The following is a 17323-nucleotide window of genomic DNA, read 5'->3' as shown; positions in this document are numbered from 1 at the left end:
GTTGTGTTGGGGTTAGTGTTGGAGTTAGAATTGAGGGGTTTCCACTGTTTAGGCACATCAGGGGGTCTCCAAACGCAACATGGCGCCACCATTGATTCCAGCCAATCTTGTATTCAAAAAGTCAAATGGTGCTCCCTCACTTCCGAGCCCCGACGTGTGCCCAAACAGTGGTTTACCCCCACATATGGGGTACCATCATACTCAGGACAAACTGCGCAACAATTACTGGGGTCCAATTTCTCCTGTTACCCTTGAGAAAATAAAAAATTGCTTGCTAAAACATCATTTTTGAGGAAAGAAAAATGATTTTTTATTTTCACGGCTCTGCGTTGTAAACGTCTGTGAAGCACTTGGGGATTCAAAGTGCTCAGCACATATCTAGATAAGTTCCTTGGGGGGTCTAGTTTCCAAAATGGGGTCACTTGTGGGGGGTTTCTACTGTTTAGGCACACCAGGGGCTCTGCAAACGCAACGTGACGTCCGCAGACCATTCCATCAAAGTCTGCATTTCAAAAGTCACTACTTCCCTTCTGAGCCCCGACGTGCGCCCAAACAGTGGTTTACCCCCACACATGGGGTATCGGAGTACTCAGGAGAAACTGGACAACAACTTTTGGGGTCCAATTTCTCCTGTAACCCTTGGGAAAATAAAAAATTCTGGGCTAAAAAATTATTTTTGAGGAAAGAAAACGTATTTATTATTTTCACGGCTCTGCGTTATAAGCTTCTGTAAAGCACTTAGGGGTTCAAAGTGCTCACCACATATCTAGATAAGTTGCTTTGGGGGTCTAGTTTCCAAAATGGGGTCACTTGTGGGGGGTTTCTACTGTTTAGGCACACCAGGGGCTCTGCAAACGCAACGTGACGCCCGCAGACCATTCCATCAAAGTCTGCATTTCAAAAGTCACTTCTTCCCTTCTGAGCCCCGACGTGTGCCCAAACAGTGGTTTACCCCCACACAAGGGGTATCAGCTTACTCAGGAGAAACTGGACAACAACTTTTGGGGTCCAATTTCTCCTGTAACCCTTGGGAAAATAAAAAATTCTGGGCTAAAAAATTATTTTTGAGGAAAGAAAACGTATTTATTATTTTCACGGCTCTGCGTTATAAACTTCTGTGAAGCACTTGGGGGTTGAAAGTGCTCACCACATATCTAGATAATTTCATTTCGGGGTCTAGTTTCCGAAATGGGGTGACTTGTGGGGGGTTTCTACTGTTTAGTCACATCAGGGGCTCTGCAAACGCAACGTGACGCCCGTAGAGCATTCCATCAAAGTCTGTATTTCAAAACGTCACTACTTCACTTCCGAGCCCCGGCAAGTGCCCAAATAGTAGTTTACCCCCACATATGGGGTATCAACGTACTCAGGAGAAACTGGACAACAAATATTGGGGTCAAATTTCTCCTGTTACCCTTGGGAAAATTAAAAAATTCTGGGCTAAAAAATTATTTTTGAGGAAAGAAAACGTATTTATTATTTTCACTGCTCTGTGTTATGAACTTCTGTGAAGCACTTGGGGGTTCAAAGTGCTCACCTCACATCTAGATAAGTTCCTTTCGGGGTCTAGTTTCCAAAATGGGGTCACTTGTGGGGGGTTTCTACTGTTTAGCCACATCAGGGGCTCTGCAAACGCAACGTGACGCCCGCAGAGCATTCCATCAAAGTCTGCATTTCAAAACGTCACTACATCACTTCCGAGCCCTGGCATGTGCCCAAACAGTGGTTTACCCCCACATATGGGGTATCAGCGTACTCAGGTGAAACTGGACAACAACTTTTGGGGTCAAATTTCTCCTGTTACCCTTGGGAAAATAAAAAATTGCGGGCTAAAAAATCATTTTTGAGAAAAGAAATTTTTTATTTTATTTTCATGGCTCTGCGTTATAAACTTCTGTGAAGCACTTGAGGGTTCAAAGTGCTCACCACACATCTAGATTAGTTCCTTTGGGGGTCTAGTTTCCAAAAAGGGGTCATTTGTTGGGGATCTCCAATGTTTAGGCACACAGGGGCTCTCCAAATGCAACATGGTATCCGCTAATGATTGGAGCTAATTTTCCATTTAAAAAGCCAAATGGCGTGCCTTCCCTTCTGAGCCCTGCCGTGCGCCCAAACAGTGGTTTACCCCCACATATGGGGTATCTGCGTACTCAGGACAAACTGGACAACAATATTTGTGGTCCAATTTCTCCTATTACCATTGGCAAAATAGGAAATTCCAGGCTAAAAAATCATTTTTGAGAAAAGAAAAATTATTTTTTATTTTCATGGCTCTGCATTATAAACTTCTGTGAAGCACCTGGGGGTTTAAAGTGCTCAGTATGCATCTAGATAAGTTCCTTGGGGGGTCTAGTTTCCAAAATGGGGTCACTTGTGGGGGAGCTCCATTGCATAGGCACACAGGGGCGCTCCAAATGCGACATGGTGTCCGCTAACAATTGGAGCTAATTTTCCATTCAAAAAGTCAAAAGGCGCGCCTTCCCTTCCGAGCCCTGCCTTGTGCCCAAACAGTGGTTTACCCCCACATATGAGGTATCGGCGTACTCGGGAGAAATTGCTCAACAAATTTTAGGATCCATTTTATCCTATTGCCCATGTGAAAATGAAAAAATTGAGGCGAAAAGAAATTTTTTGTGAAAAAAAAGTACTTTTTCATTTTTACGGATCAATTTGTGAAGCACCTGAGGGTTTAAAGTGCTCACTAGGCATCTATATAAGTTCCTTGGGGGGTCCAGTTTCCAAAATGGGGTCACTTGTGGGGGAGCTCCAATGTTTAAGCACACAGGGTCTCTCCAAACGCGACATGGTGTCCGCTAACGATGGAGATAATTTTTCATTCAAAAAGTCAAATGGCGCTCCTTCCCTTCCGAGCCTTACCATGTGCCCAAACAGTGGTTTACCCCCACATGTGAGGTATCGGTGTACTCAGGAGAAATTGCCAAACAAATTTTAGAATCCATTTTATCCTGTTGTCCATGTGAAAATGAAAAAATTGAGGCTAAAAAATTTTTTGGGAAAAAAAAGTACTTTTTCATTTTTACGGATCAATTTGTGAAGCACCTGGGGGTTTAAAGTGCTCACTATGCATCTAGATAAGTTCCTTGGGGCGTCTGGTTTCCAAAATGGGGTCACTTGTGGGGGAGCTCCAATTTTTAGGCACACGGGGGCTCTTCAAACGTGACATGGTGTCCGCTAAAGAGTGGAGCCAATTTTTGATTCAAAAAGTCAAATGGCGCTCCTTCCCTTCCAAGCCCTGCCGTGCGCCCAAACAGTGGTTTACCCCCACATATGAGGTATCAGCGTACTCAGGACAAATTGGACAACAACTTTCGTGGTTCAGTTTCTCTTTTTACCATTCGGAAAATAAAAAAATTGTTGCTGAAAGATCATTTTTGTGACTAAAAAGTTAAATGTTCATTTTTTCCTTTCATGTTGCTTCTGCTGCTGTGAAGCACCTGAAGGGTTAATAAACTTCTGGAATGTGGTTTTGTGCACCTTGAGGGGTGCAGTTTTTAGAATGGTGTCACTTTTGGGTATTTTCAGCCATATAGACCCCTCAAACTGACTTCAAATGTGAGGTGGTCCCTAAAAAAAATGGTTTTGTAAATTTCGTTGTAAAAATGAGAAATCGCTGGTCAAATTTTAACCCTTATAACTTCCTAGCAAAAAAAAATTTTGTTTCCAAAATTGTGCTGATGTAAAGTAGACGTGTGGGAAATGTTATTTATTAACTATTTTGTGTCACATAACTCTCTGGTTTAACAGAATAAAAATTCAAAATGTGAAAATTGCGAAATTTTCAAAATTTTCGCCAAATTTCCGTTTTTATCACAAATAAACACAGAATTTATTGACCTAAATTTACCACTAACATGAAGCCCAATATGTCACGAAAAAACAATCTCAGAACCGCTAGGATTCGTTGAAGCGTTCCCGAGTTATTACCTCATAAAGGGACACTGGTCAGAATTGCAAAAAACGGCAAGGTCTTTAAGGTCAAAATAGGCTGGGTCATGAAGGGGTTAATGGACATGGGCACTGCCCATCTGGTGCTCAGCAGCTGAACTGAGAGCAACGCAAAAACCCTTTAGACGGGGTCTGTATTACCAAAAGAGACAATGACATATAACATTATGAATGAGAATTCTGATATAAGCATACATCCCAAACACCTCTCGAAATGGGCCTCAAAGTCAAAAACTTATGCAATGTGGTGCAAAAATAGTCGGAGAAACGCAGAAGACCTCCAGTTTTCAAGAATGTGAATTACAATGTCCTGAAGCAGCACATTTAAAGGTAAAAACATCCAATACCTTTAAAATAAACATTAGAACGGCCATGTCAGGTCTTTAATGCTACCCTAGAGTAGCATGCGATAGACACCTGGAGATGCTACAGTGCCGATTTATAGCTTTCTGTGATATTTGGCAGTTTTTTCATGTTGAAAGCTGTTGAAATGCTGACAGGGCTTTGACCCACCACACACAGTGATTGACAACTCTCCCTGCATGCTAGAAACGCTGTCAATCACAGTGTGGGTGGGGAAACAGGATTCTCAGGTTTTCTCAGCAAGGTATGGCAGCATTTATCCCCTCAGGACACCACTGCATTGGCTCTTCAGTATACAGCATTTATTGCTCTGTTCCAAGGGCCGTCGCGGTTTGATTTTTCTGTCAATATAGATGTATGTGGGCTTCATGGGAGAAATTGTATTTTTTTTTCATGGTACAATTTTAGGGTACATATTGCTAATAAATTTCCATTAGTATCTTTTCTACTCTTCCATTGACTTGAGTGATTAGTTGATTCCTTCATTGTTGTTTTAGGATCACAAGCTATTTTGTGATGGATCAATGGACTATAGTCCCACTGTGGGCATTGAACTTCAATGAGTTTGATCGCTCATAGAGATGCTTTCAGGGTTTTGCTGCCGTCACACTAGCAGTATTTGGTCAGTATTTTACATCAGTATTTGTAAGCCAAAACCAGGAGTGGAACAATTAGAGGAAAAGTATAATAGAAACATATGCACCTCTTCTGTATTATCACCCACTCCTGGTTTTGGCTTACAAATACTGAGGTAAAATACTGACCAAATACTGCTAGTGTGATGGCAGTCTCATCAAGTGTATTATTTTAGACTCTGGCCAATGTTATCCCCGGACAGCCATGACAATGCATCAACATCTCTATGATAAAGTTATGGGTGAGGTTGTGGGGTTATCATAGCCTAATGCCACTGAAGCTCCATCTGGCCTCCTCTTTCATGGGACACGCTCTTTGATGGCACAATGTCACCTGAAGCACTCACTAGGCCTCAGGTGCTACATTCTGTGAGGTCATGATGCACAGAGGGCTACTCTGCATTTCGATCAGCGGCGAATAGTGAAGGTGGATGAAAAGTTCAGCTGTTATTTTTTTCGCCTCTTTCCTAGCCCACTACTAATAAGATGGCTGCCATTTTGGTGGATTCGCATGAGGTGAATCACAAAAACAAAATTCAGATTACAACCTGCAGAGCAAGGAGAGCTCTTTACTTGAAAATACTGAATCAAATCATAGAAAACAAAATACTTAAAACTATTGAAAGACATTTGATGTACACTTTTATTCTTTCACTGTACGTCCAACAAATGAAGCAACTTTGATGAATTATGGCCTAGGGCTATTGCAAACAGTTTTTCTCAGAGTTCTAGCATAAAACGGTTTGAAATGTAGCAAAACTTTGAGGTTTTTGACGATTTTATACCAGTTTTGCCAACTTTTTGAATAGTAAGTGGTGCTTAGTTGGAATTCGGCACAGCCGAGAGATCAACAAAATCCCCATAATTAATGCCACATAATTTATGACTGAGCATGCCATCTGAAGGATGCGCCACATTTCTTAAGATGTTCTAGTTTCTCAATGAATTTGATGCATCTTACGCCACCTCCTGCACTTCTTCCATGATTCTTCTAGCTACCTGGGAAAGAGCTGAGTTTGGACCAGTGGAGCGACCACTCTAAATCTTCAAGAGCACACCCCTCCTAGAAGGAGGAAGGTGGGAGTGGTGTGCTCCTGAAGATGCATTAAAAATATGTACTACAAAAACAGTCAAATCTGCACCAAAAATGCATAAAAAGGGAAAAAAACAATAGAGTAAACTCCTGTTATGTATTCTGGTGCAGAAAACTGCAGCATTTTCACATGTGGAAATATGACCCTTCATTTTGACTGCAGAGGAGCAACTTGGAAGGAGGGTGACGAATCCAGCAGATTATACACATGGCATACATCTGGCTGGTCTACTAGCTTATTAAAAAAGGAAACACAAATATTTCCCATGATTACAATATTGCCTCAATGCTTTAGAACTTTGGGCTTCTATTGAGAGTGAAATGAAAATGCACAAAAGAATAACAGTAAATGATACATTACTTTGAAAGGTTCAAGATTTTTCCCATAAAATTGGATAGTATTTGTTAGATCCATTGGGATAAATGAAGGATCTGGTTGGAAGAACTGTGGGCAATCTCCTTCCTAAAAAAGATAAATGGATTACCAATTATGCTAAAAACAGAAGAAAGTTGCAAAAATAAGTAGAAATGTAGATGAAGAATATAATAAAATAAAAAAAATAAAAAAATGCAAACCATTTCAATAATATATCAATAACTCAAAACCATTACGAAGCAGGGCAGACAATTAAAAAACATGCCAACTTTTTGAATAGCAAGTGGTACTTAGATGGAATTAGACACAGTCGAGAGCTCAACAAAATATGTGAAAAATGGATGTCTGAATGCGGCCTTAGGCAACTATAAATGTAGTGCAACCACAAACATCGAGTCTCGAGGATGATTCATGTGACCATAATGCAGCTAGATTTTATCATCCATATTATATCCACAATTTGCGTCACTGCTGCTCTCATGGAATAACTATCAGTTCATACGCAAACATGATGCTGTTAGCTCAATTTACAAAACCCCATAAGTTTGGCTGGAAATTTGTGGCAGTAAAAAGAAAACCAGAAAATACAACACCAGTACAAACCTAACCAAACCACCACGATTTAGATCTAATTACCTCACTTCTACTTTGTTATGCTATTGGCCACTTTATCCTCCATACATGCTGAGTGGGGGGCTCCAATTTGTATAAGAATATGTGCAATTTGACATCTGCCCCCAGCTGTATCTTTACATTAAATGGATTTTAGAGAATCACGTGGTTACTGTAGGGTTATATTGTAACCACAGAAATGGGAAAAGATGCCCTTTGTGATTATATATATATATATATATATATATATATATATATATATATATATATATATACACATACATATATGCATACATATATATACATACACACACTTACTAGATTGTGGCCCGATTCTAACGCATCGGGTATTCTAGAATATGCATGTCCCCGTAGTATATGGACAATGATGATTCCAGAATTCGCGGCAGATTGTGCCCGTCGCTGATTGGTCGAGGCAACCTTTATGACATCACCGTCGCCATGGCAACCATTATGGCATCTACGGCGATACTGTGCCCGTTGCTGATTGGTCGAGGCCTGGCGGCCTCGACCAATCAGAGACGCGGGATTTCTACGTCGATACTGTGCCCGTCTCTGATTGGTCGAGGCCTGGTGGCCTCGACCAATCAGAGATGCGGGATTTCCAGGACAGACAGACAGACAGACGGAAAAACCCTTAGACAATTATATATATAGATATATATATCTATATATATCACAAAGATTTTATATATAGATTTTACAACTTGATTGTGAAACATGAATCGTACCTGGCGGATTATTGAGGGCTCATCATCTGGAGTCATGTCCACACATTTATGACTCTTTACATCCCATTGACATTGCCATTGTGTAGTTACGCAAGAAATGCATCTGGAGGTCAAGAAACATTTAGCATTACTTATGTCCTAGAGTGGAGGCAAAGCAACCTCCAAGCTAATTTATACTGAAACTACTTACGGCAAATTTTCTGAAAGATTCATCGATTCTTCACAGTTGTAAAACCGATAGGTATATTCAGCGAACAACACATTTTTGTTCGTCACAAATAGTTGAATATTAACATTAACATAATCTGTAGTGAACAGAAATTTTACAAAGAATTACAATCTATATATATATATTTTTTACGCATGTGAACACAGAGTATATATACATTCCTCCACCCTAAAAGGTAAAGTCGTGGAATTATGGAATCCACAGGACTGATGGACATGTTCCAAGCACGCAAATGATGAAAAAATGGAAACAAAATTTTCAAAACATCTCTATTCAGTACCGAGTAGGAGTCAATGTACAGAAATACCTTGATCCATTCTGTACTGCAAGTGAAATTGCACAATATATAGAAAACCTAAAATGTCAAACAGTTTACAGGAACCATCAGGTGGCGTTTGCATAACACTAGGATATGAGACAAATCGGTGTTATGCCACCACTTTTCAAAGGCTATCATGGTTCAGCGCTAAATGGCGTTGGAAGTTGGAATGGAGGTCTAGCTTCTATTGGATGCAATGATAGCGGGGAATAGTCTGGAGACCACATGGACAATTTGACAGAGAGGCCTTCACGAGGAAACGTCACACCAGTTGTGGTATGGGGTGACATAATGCACAGTAGCAGGACACCTCTAGGCTTCATCCGAGAGACACTAGCAGCTTGGTGTTCTATTGATTTTCTAGTAAAACCAGTGGTTTGACAAGTCTATGAAGTGTCCCAAAAGTAATTTAACAATGTAAGGCATACCATATTCTCCCATAGAGCACATGTGGGACATCACTGGTCAGTAACTGCAAAATGCTGGCAGTCAATTTTGAAAATTTGCGTACCCAAGTGCATGGAAGAACATTCATTGGAATGTGGAAGAATCTTCCTAAAACAACTATTAATAGCCTTGCCAAGGCATGTAAGTGTGTGGCGCTAATAATTTAATACGAAATAAACTGAGATAGAATGAAAATGTTGTTTCCATTTACTGATCATTTGCATATCATTAACATTTATTGATCTTGTGTCCCAAAGTTCCATGACTTTTCCTTTTGGTGTTGCAAAAGATATATGGTTAGTTCTCCACAATGTTTGGAACAACCTCCTTACAGAGTTCCATCAAAAACTGTGTGCAAGTAAGTGTACCTACAAGAATGGATGCTGGTTAGAAAGTAAAAGGGCGGTCACAGCATATAGTGATTCATTTACATTTCTCTTTTGATCATTCTCTTATTGATAAAAATCAGATATTACCTCTTCTATTTTTTTTTTTATTCTTACTTCCAACATTTTTCCCAAAGCTGCCTAAACCTTTTGCACAGTACTGTATATATTATATTTTCATTTTACTTACCGAGCCCAGGCACAGTAGCTGGAATATCATGAGGGTGAGGACAAGAAAAAGATCCATCACTTTCCAAAACGGCCGGGCGTATGTGACCTCCAAAGTTGCAAGTCAATTGGTCATCTTTATGCAATGATATCGATGGTGTCACACTTAACATAACCTGTAACAGCAAGAGTCATTTGTATTTGTTGCACCAAAGAGACTGCAAAACCGTAATAACACAATTGTATGTAAACTTGTCTGAAAGGGGTCAATCGCGTTCTCTTTATTTTATCGCATGCTGGGGACATGACTTAATGGAACTTACTAATATATCAGGCTCATGTCCTGCTAGTGAAGGGACACAATCAGACCTGTCCATCAGCCTCTTCCATCAGCAGCAGATGTTTGTTACTTGCAGGAGGCTGAAGGACCGGCCTGATCACACACTCCTCCAAAGTAAGTCATTTTATGGACAGGAAGGAGAGCTGTGCAGTCTGGGAGGAACGCTGCACTAACAACCAGGCGATACTGACTCTGTAATAATTAATACTAATACACTCAAAGATAAAGTGGCTAACCCTTTTAGATAACTAACCCCCACTCCAAAATGAAGAGAAAAATAAAATAAAATGATAGGCATATTGGAAATAACTATGCTATTACTTATATTAATAGAACAAGCATCCATTAACTATTATCTCAAGGTTAAATGAAAGAAAAAAGTGTGCCTTTCAGGTAGGGGACACAGGGGTAAGCAGTTCTCAGCCTTTCAGGAATGCTATTAATGCATTTTATGTGATGGACATAATTATCCTAAGCATTAGGAGAATAATCTGGCCAAGGACAACATCTGCCTGGAGTTTTCATGTTCATGCTTGTGGGTTTTCTGTGTGAACTCTCCCACACACTTAAAACAGAACTACCAAATTTCTTTACAAGTGCCCCAGTATAGGTGTGCGATATGAGGCCATTACATTGTGAGACATTTTGGGAAGAAGGACTGATGTGCTTGATGACAATTTCCATAAAGCGCTGCAGAATTAATTCACACTGTACCATCGCTGTAGAAAGACATGGACGCACATCCAAAACTATATAATGATCTAATGCAGCTTAGCAAAAATTGACGTATGAAATATAACTGGGGACCCGGACTTCTCCCACTGGCACAGGCGGTTTTAATTAGCAGTAGACTGAAAGTGGGGCTCCACCTGAGAACACGTGGAAGAGGAGCTTTTTACCTCCTTTCACTTGGTATTAGTGGTGTGTGGCTGCCATTATTGCTGTGACTGTGGGGTTCAGTGGCCTTGATTCATGGGAAATCAAACTCACAGGTGGCTTGCCCTTCCGGTGCACCATCATTGCGGAAGTGGTTGGCGCACGGCACCACACCTTTAGGGTCTGGGACACACACAGGTTCACCGTGACGTGCCAGTGGGCTTCATACAGTCTGATCAGAATGTTAAACTGAGAACCTCATGTTCAGTTTTGTAAATTTATGCTTAGACGCTATAGATTAATGTATACGTTTTGGATGTGCGGTTCATGTCTTTCTACAGCTATGATTAATTCACAATATGTAAGCGTAGGTAGGAAAATTATTTTTTTTATTATCATTTTTAGGCTTAAAATAAATCTGCTTTCATTACAAAAAAGGCATAATTTTTCTGTTCTATACTGGGTGGGCAACTTATATGGATACACCTGGGTGTGCCACGTATATGGACACACTTAAATAAAATGGGAATGGTTGGTGATATCAACTTCCCGTTCGTGGCACATTAGTATATGGGAGGGGGAAACCTTTTCAAGATCGGAGGTGACCATGGCGGCCAATTTGAAGTCAGCAATTTATGAATGCAACTCTATAAATGGCCCACCCTGTAGTTTAAGAAAGGCCCTCGCCCCCAGAAGACCAACGCCTTTGTCATACAGGCCAGTATGAGCGGTAACTACTTACATCACTAAGATGTCTAACACTCATATTACTTGGCTGTGCACTTTCAATCTTCAAGCAGACACCATCAGGACTCCATAGCCAGTGATTTGGCTCTCTGGCCCGACCACAATGTTCTTTTAAGGTGCATCTAAAATGATCGCAAAATAAAACTAATAAGTGGAAATGGTTAAGTGAATAGATGTGAAGGGTAAAACAGGCAGCTCATTTCTGATATGGGGAGCATTGTTTTATAATTTATGACATACAACTGGAGCAGTGTTTGGCTGTGACTGCTGAATTTACCGGCAATCGGAGTACATGGTTGGAGTAACTGTGAGAAACTGTATAAGTTTTGTGTCGGACTGGAGAAATGTACTATTGCACGGTGCCCACTCAAAAAATAGATCATGTAGTTCATCAGAGGGAGGATGGAGGTCAGAGATTGAGTAACATCATTGATAGGCATTCCCAGAATCACAACCACAATCCATCAGTGTGTCACTGCCTCTCCACTTAAACCCCCGTTCTTGTGATTGTTAGTGGTCATATTGGTGTGATCAGAAACCCAACACTTGAAGTTTGTGTGCCCACCATAATGTGAAGAACTGGAGTGTGTCCGCTCTGTAGATCTACATATTCAGAATGGGAACATGTCGGCTTTCTATTACTGCCCGATTACAATGCTCAGGAATCAGTGGCTACTATGGTTTAGGTTATACAACGATACACAAAATCATCCTCACTTACCTTCCATCTATCACGCACCACCCACAATATGGATCCTTTGCCTGAGTACATTCATTGCAGCTCAAATATCGGTCACAGTCCTGCATGGGAACACGATGCACCTATATACACAGGATGTACAATTTACAATGCTTTACAGAGGAGTCCTTATCACCATTATGACATTGGCAAAATACCTCACAAATCTGTACAAGGCCCAAAAAACATGTTACACCACTTCCCATTACACATGTGGAAGGATAAACGTACAGATAATATTGTGAATGACCTTGCTGGAGATGAATTTACTTTTCAAGAAAGGAGCTCAGAAATATCCTGTCACGATGGAGCTTGCAAGCCAAACATTGGAGCTCCAAACATTGTCTATGGGAGGGCCGGATTTAGCCGAGCACCGGATTGAGCCATCTCTGACTATCCCACAGATAATAATAATCTTTATTTTTATATAGCGCTAACATATTCCGCAGCGCTTTACAGTTTGCACACATTACTGTCCCCGATAGGGCTCACAATCTAAATTCCCTATCAGTATGTCTTTGGAATGTGGGAGGAAACCGGAGTGCCCGGAGGAAACCCACGCAAACACGGAGAGAACATACAAACTCTTTGCAGATGTTGTCCTGGGTGGGATTAGAACTCAGGACTCCAGCGCTGCAAGGCTGCTGTGCTAACCACTGCGCCACCGTGCTGCCCTACACACAGATGGAGCATTTCAGAACCTTGTTCTCAGGATCAATGGTGGCCTTGGTGTTTGGGCCCCTAATAATCTGTAACATCATCTTGAACGAATAAGTAATAGCTTTTAAAGAGATTGTCCCAATTCAAAAGGTTATACTAGGAGACAGAGAAATGATGAATATCATATGCAGTTTTGAGACTGACAAAATTTTAATTTTTCACAATATGTTGCTTCAGTGTTTTTAGGTTTTGTGGTCAGAAGTTTATAAGTACTATTATAAGCATTCATAAAAGTTTTTAATCTATTATTGACAAGTTCAACAACTTTATTCCAAGACTCACTATATTTATAGTGTTGACCCTTATTTTCCTGCATTATAGCCTGGCATGTGGGCTATTAGCTTCTGAGCCAAATCCGGACTGATGGCAACCCATTCTTGTCTAATCGGTGCTTGGAGTTTTTCACAATTTATGTATTTCTGCTTGCTTCCCCACTTTCTGAAGATTGATCACATGTTCTCAATGGGATCGAGACCTGGGAGATTCCTGTCCATGGACTCAAAACTTCATTGTTTTGTTCACCAGTCATCATGCTACAAAAAGAACTGTTCATCATAACATTGCTCCTGGATGGTTAGGAGAAGCTGCTCTTGGAGGACAATACTGTTCTTTAGCATTTGGTGATAAACAATGCTTTTTCCAGTATGATGGCGCACCATGTTACAAGGCAAAAGTGCTAACTAAGCGGCTTGGTGAACAAAACACTGACATTTTTGGGCACATGGCCAGAAAATTTCCTAGATCTTATCCCATTATCCCAACTGTTGTCAATCTGTTAAAAGTGGGTGGACAACTAGAAATACAGAAATTGTGATAAACGCCAAGTACCGGTTAGGCAAAAATGAGTTTCCATCAGTCAGGATTTGGCCGAGAAGCTGATATCCAGCAAACCAGTGCATAATTCAGAAGTCCTGTAAAGTAAAGGTTACTATTGTAAATATTGAGTCTTTGCATAAACTTGATGTAAGTCACTAAAAGTATGAAAAATCCTGAAATGCTTATAATTGTACGTCAGTAACCATAGAAATATCTGGCTAAAGGATCTAAAAAAAAACTAACGGAGTAAATTTAGTAAAATCAAAAATTTGTGTCAGTCTCAAAACTTTGGGCTCCACACATTAGGAAACACAATATAATCAAAAATCAACAATTTAATTCAATGTGAAGGCCAAAGTTACTATGGGACACACATGTGACTGCTATCAGGTATGTGCAGATCAAGGGTGTGCACTGCTGTTTCATTAACTGCTTTGCTTTTTCTCTAAGGGTATGTGTCCACGTTCAGGATTGCATCAGGATTTGGTCAGGATTTTATGTCAGTATTTGTAAGCCAAAACCAGGAGTGGGTGATAAATGCAGAAGTGGTGCATGTGTTTCTATTATGCTTTTCCTCTAATTGTTCCACTCCTGGTTTTGGCTTACAAATACTGACATAAAATCCTGACCAAATCCTGATGCAATCCTGAACTTGGACACATACCCTAAGGGTGCGATTCCAAAGTACGGCTGCCACATACCTGACAGCCACGCCACACCTGTAGGAATGAATGAGAGCATGACTTTGTAGCAACACTACAGTGCTACCTGCAAACTCGTCTGCACTAACACACGCATGAACACAGCCACAGGGCGCGTTCACACATTAGTTTTTCTCGGGTGAGTGCTATCTGTGTTGGCACTTGTACCTATAATACTCTATGGGGCTGATGATCCCTGTGTCATATCTACGGTTCCGGCAAAGAACTGGACAGCACATAGATGCCATCCGAGTGTTGTCAATTTTTCACAGACTGATAGGAGAAGCTTTTTTTCTTCTCATGAGATACGCTCTGACGACGCTCACTGTTGAAACTAGGATCAATATTCTCCTATGAGAAAAATCACTGAAGTGTGTATGAGCCCTAAAGGATCTGGTTTTGCAGTCCATGCATGTAGCTGTGAATATTAGAATTTACCAACCTTCTTCTTAGTCATGACATAGATGTGTTCTTTGGTAGCATCAAAAACCATCCCATTTTTGACTGTACTTTTGGTATCAAATGGCACAAATCTGTACTCTCTCGACTGTTTCCCAAGAAAAGCCTACAAACAACATTCAACAATTAAGTTTACTCAGTTCAGAGACTAAACAAAAAACACGATGAAAATAAAAGTGATGAAATGAAAAACTGTAAGTCAGGATACTTGTCTGTTATCGACTGTACTAGTCTTTACGCTGCACTATTTCAAGCATATTCAGAATGAAGAACTTGTTGCTGAGCCAGTCGATCTGCGGGAGGCCTTAGGCATAAAGGGACGCATGCTTAACCAGTGCCGACAACGCTCTACGTTCAGCACTTGGCACAGAGAATGACTGCAGAATGTGGGATGAAAGGAATCTCTGCATAATTATTGTTTTCACTTTCCCTCTCAGGGATCTCACAGAAAAGTCATTTAAAATAAATAACATCATGCTGAAACTTCACTGGAGCTTTTCAGTTACATGCTATGCACTGAAAAGGATCCAGATACATAAGAATAGGATTGTGGCAACAATCTGATTTCTTTGAGCAGCAGTCTTGCTTCAGAGATTGATGTTAAGAACTTATTGAAGCTGTTCTAAAAGTTGATGGTTGCCTTGCTAAACACTTTGTTAGAAAGTAAAAGGAAATTGATAAGAAAATGGGATCGAGGGTAAAAGTCGCCCTTCTCCAAGTTTGGCCAATGTAAAGGAACTTGCTTTGTGCCATCAATCTGACCGCTGAAAGAGCGCTTCCACCACCAACTCCTACTAAAACGGGACCAAGAGATTTACCCAGTGGTAAGTGGTCCTGTCAACACTTTACCGCCTCTGCTATGAAAGCCATGGGTTATGTTGTGGTAAGTGGACTCTACTGGAACCTTTTAACCACCTATTAAAGGCAACCGGTCATGTCATTTTTAGCAACTAAACTGTCCCCAGTTTGTTAGTGATGCAATGTGCATCACTATCACGTTGTTATCAATCAAAGCGGTGCCGAAATCATCTCCAAAAATCACTTTGTATAGCAATATAGCAGCACTTTCCCTTTCAGCCATAGGGGTGGAGCTTCATTGGGGAGCACGATGGCTCAGTAGTTAGCACTGCAGTCTTGCAGCGCTGGAGTCCTGGGTTTAAATCCCACCAAGGACAACATCTGCAAGGAGTTTGTATGTTCTCTCCGTGTTTGTGTGGGTTTCCTCCGGGTTCTCTGGTTTCCTCCCACAGCCCAAAGATATACTGATAGTGAATTTAGATTTAGAGCCCCATTGGGGACAGTGATGATAATGTGTGCAACCTGTAAAGCGCTGCGGAATATGTTAGCGCTATATATATATATATATAGCGTATTACAAATAAAAAAAAAAAGTCAGAAAGATTATTTTCTTTCAGTCACAGGCTCATCAGGTTGTCGACACCCACGTACTAATTGACATTCCGAGGGGTCGCCAACCTCATGGGAATCGGCTCTAAAATCCCGCGCATTGACGAGCGGCTCCCCGTGCACATTGCATCACTAACACCACACTGGGGACAGTTTAGTTGCTAAAAATGACATGATGGGTTCCCTTTAAGGGTATCTCAAAAAAAAAAAAAAAAGACATTGGAGAATAACTAAAGCCTATAGGTAATAGTATGGGGCGAGCAAAGAAAGATGACGTGTGAGAAATATATAAACATACAAGAATATAAAGTTCCATGGGAATAAAGCTAGACAGGTTTTTTTTTTTTTTTTAAACTAAAACGATTACTTATACTTACTTTTACCAGTTTTCCTTCAGCAGTACCAAGAAATGCAATAGTGTGCCCATTCTCTACAGTTACTGCAACTGAGGTATAGGGGTTCTTTTCACGCAGAAGAACAGCATTGGCCACTTCACCATCCCTGCTCTGCAATGGGTAAGGCAAATGTTCCGATCCACATGGATACTTGATAGATTCATTTGGAATGGGATTCTGTAAAGTAAGAAAATAAGACGAGTCAAACACTCCAAACCACAGGAGAGCTTTCACGTGTGAGTGTTGCTCGGAATGCAAATCACTATAACGTCATAATGTTTGGATGAAATAGAGTTAAAGTGATTGTCCAGTTCACAGCTCAAGAGAAAGAAAAAATATATATATGTCTGTCTGTACACAAAGGAGATGAGTTTTAGTTTTCTATTGTCTGCTTGCTTATTGGCTTCTGCTTTTTTAGTTAAAACAAATTAGCATAGCTCTGACCGTTGACTGCAGTTTACCTACAGTCTCTATAGGCGGGGTGTAACTACCGTGATAGCAGATGTCACCACCGCAACTGGATGGTGAGGGGTCCGCCAACATCACTAAATACTTCAGCTGCATTTGTGTCCTCGAATGCACATTCAGGTGAAGTGTACTGCGGCACAGAGACCCGTCGGGTCTGTTTGCAGCAATACTTGATGTCGACCAATCAGAGGGCAGCCGGCATGCATGTGACATCATTCGCTCCTGTCACTTGCACTCTGAGGTCAGCTGCTGGCTTCAGAAGATGATACTGCACGGCTGGGGAGTGGGAGGAAGGCGACTATAAGGTTT

General features: G+C 40.8%; 1 protein-coding gene across 5 annotated transcripts in view; it reads right to left on the bottom strand.

Annotated features, from left to right (window-relative positions):
• PLXNB2 (plexin B2) overlaps window positions 1-17323 on the bottom strand; it is a 304814-nt gene that overhangs the window by 60637 nt on the left and 226854 nt on the right. For all 5 annotated transcript variants that reach the window (XM_069764921.1, XM_069764920.1, XM_069764922.1 and 2 more), the window contains 8 exons: window positions 16529-16723; window positions 14728-14850; window positions 12031-12131; window positions 11305-11431; window positions 9369-9522; window positions 7988-8102; window positions 7798-7900; window positions 6419-6520 (listed from right to left, as the gene is read on the bottom strand). In XM_069764921.1, the coding sequence (XP_069621022.1) occupies window positions 6419-6520; window positions 7798-7900; window positions 7988-8102; window positions 9369-9522; window positions 11305-11431; window positions 12031-12131; window positions 14728-14850; window positions 16529-16723 (1020 nt within the window). The remainder of the gene's footprint in view (window positions 1-6418; window positions 6521-7797; window positions 7901-7987; window positions 8103-9368; window positions 9523-11304; window positions 11432-12030; window positions 12132-14727; window positions 14851-16528; window positions 16724-17323) is intronic.

This window comes from Ranitomeya imitator, chromosome 4 (genome assembly GCF_032444005.1).
Source record: "Ranitomeya imitator isolate aRanImi1 chromosome 4, aRanImi1.pri, whole genome shotgun sequence".
Classification (NCBI taxonomy): Eukaryota; Metazoa; Chordata; class Amphibia; order Anura; family Dendrobatidae; genus Ranitomeya; species Ranitomeya imitator.
This window is presented reverse-complemented; position numbering and strand designations above follow the sequence as displayed.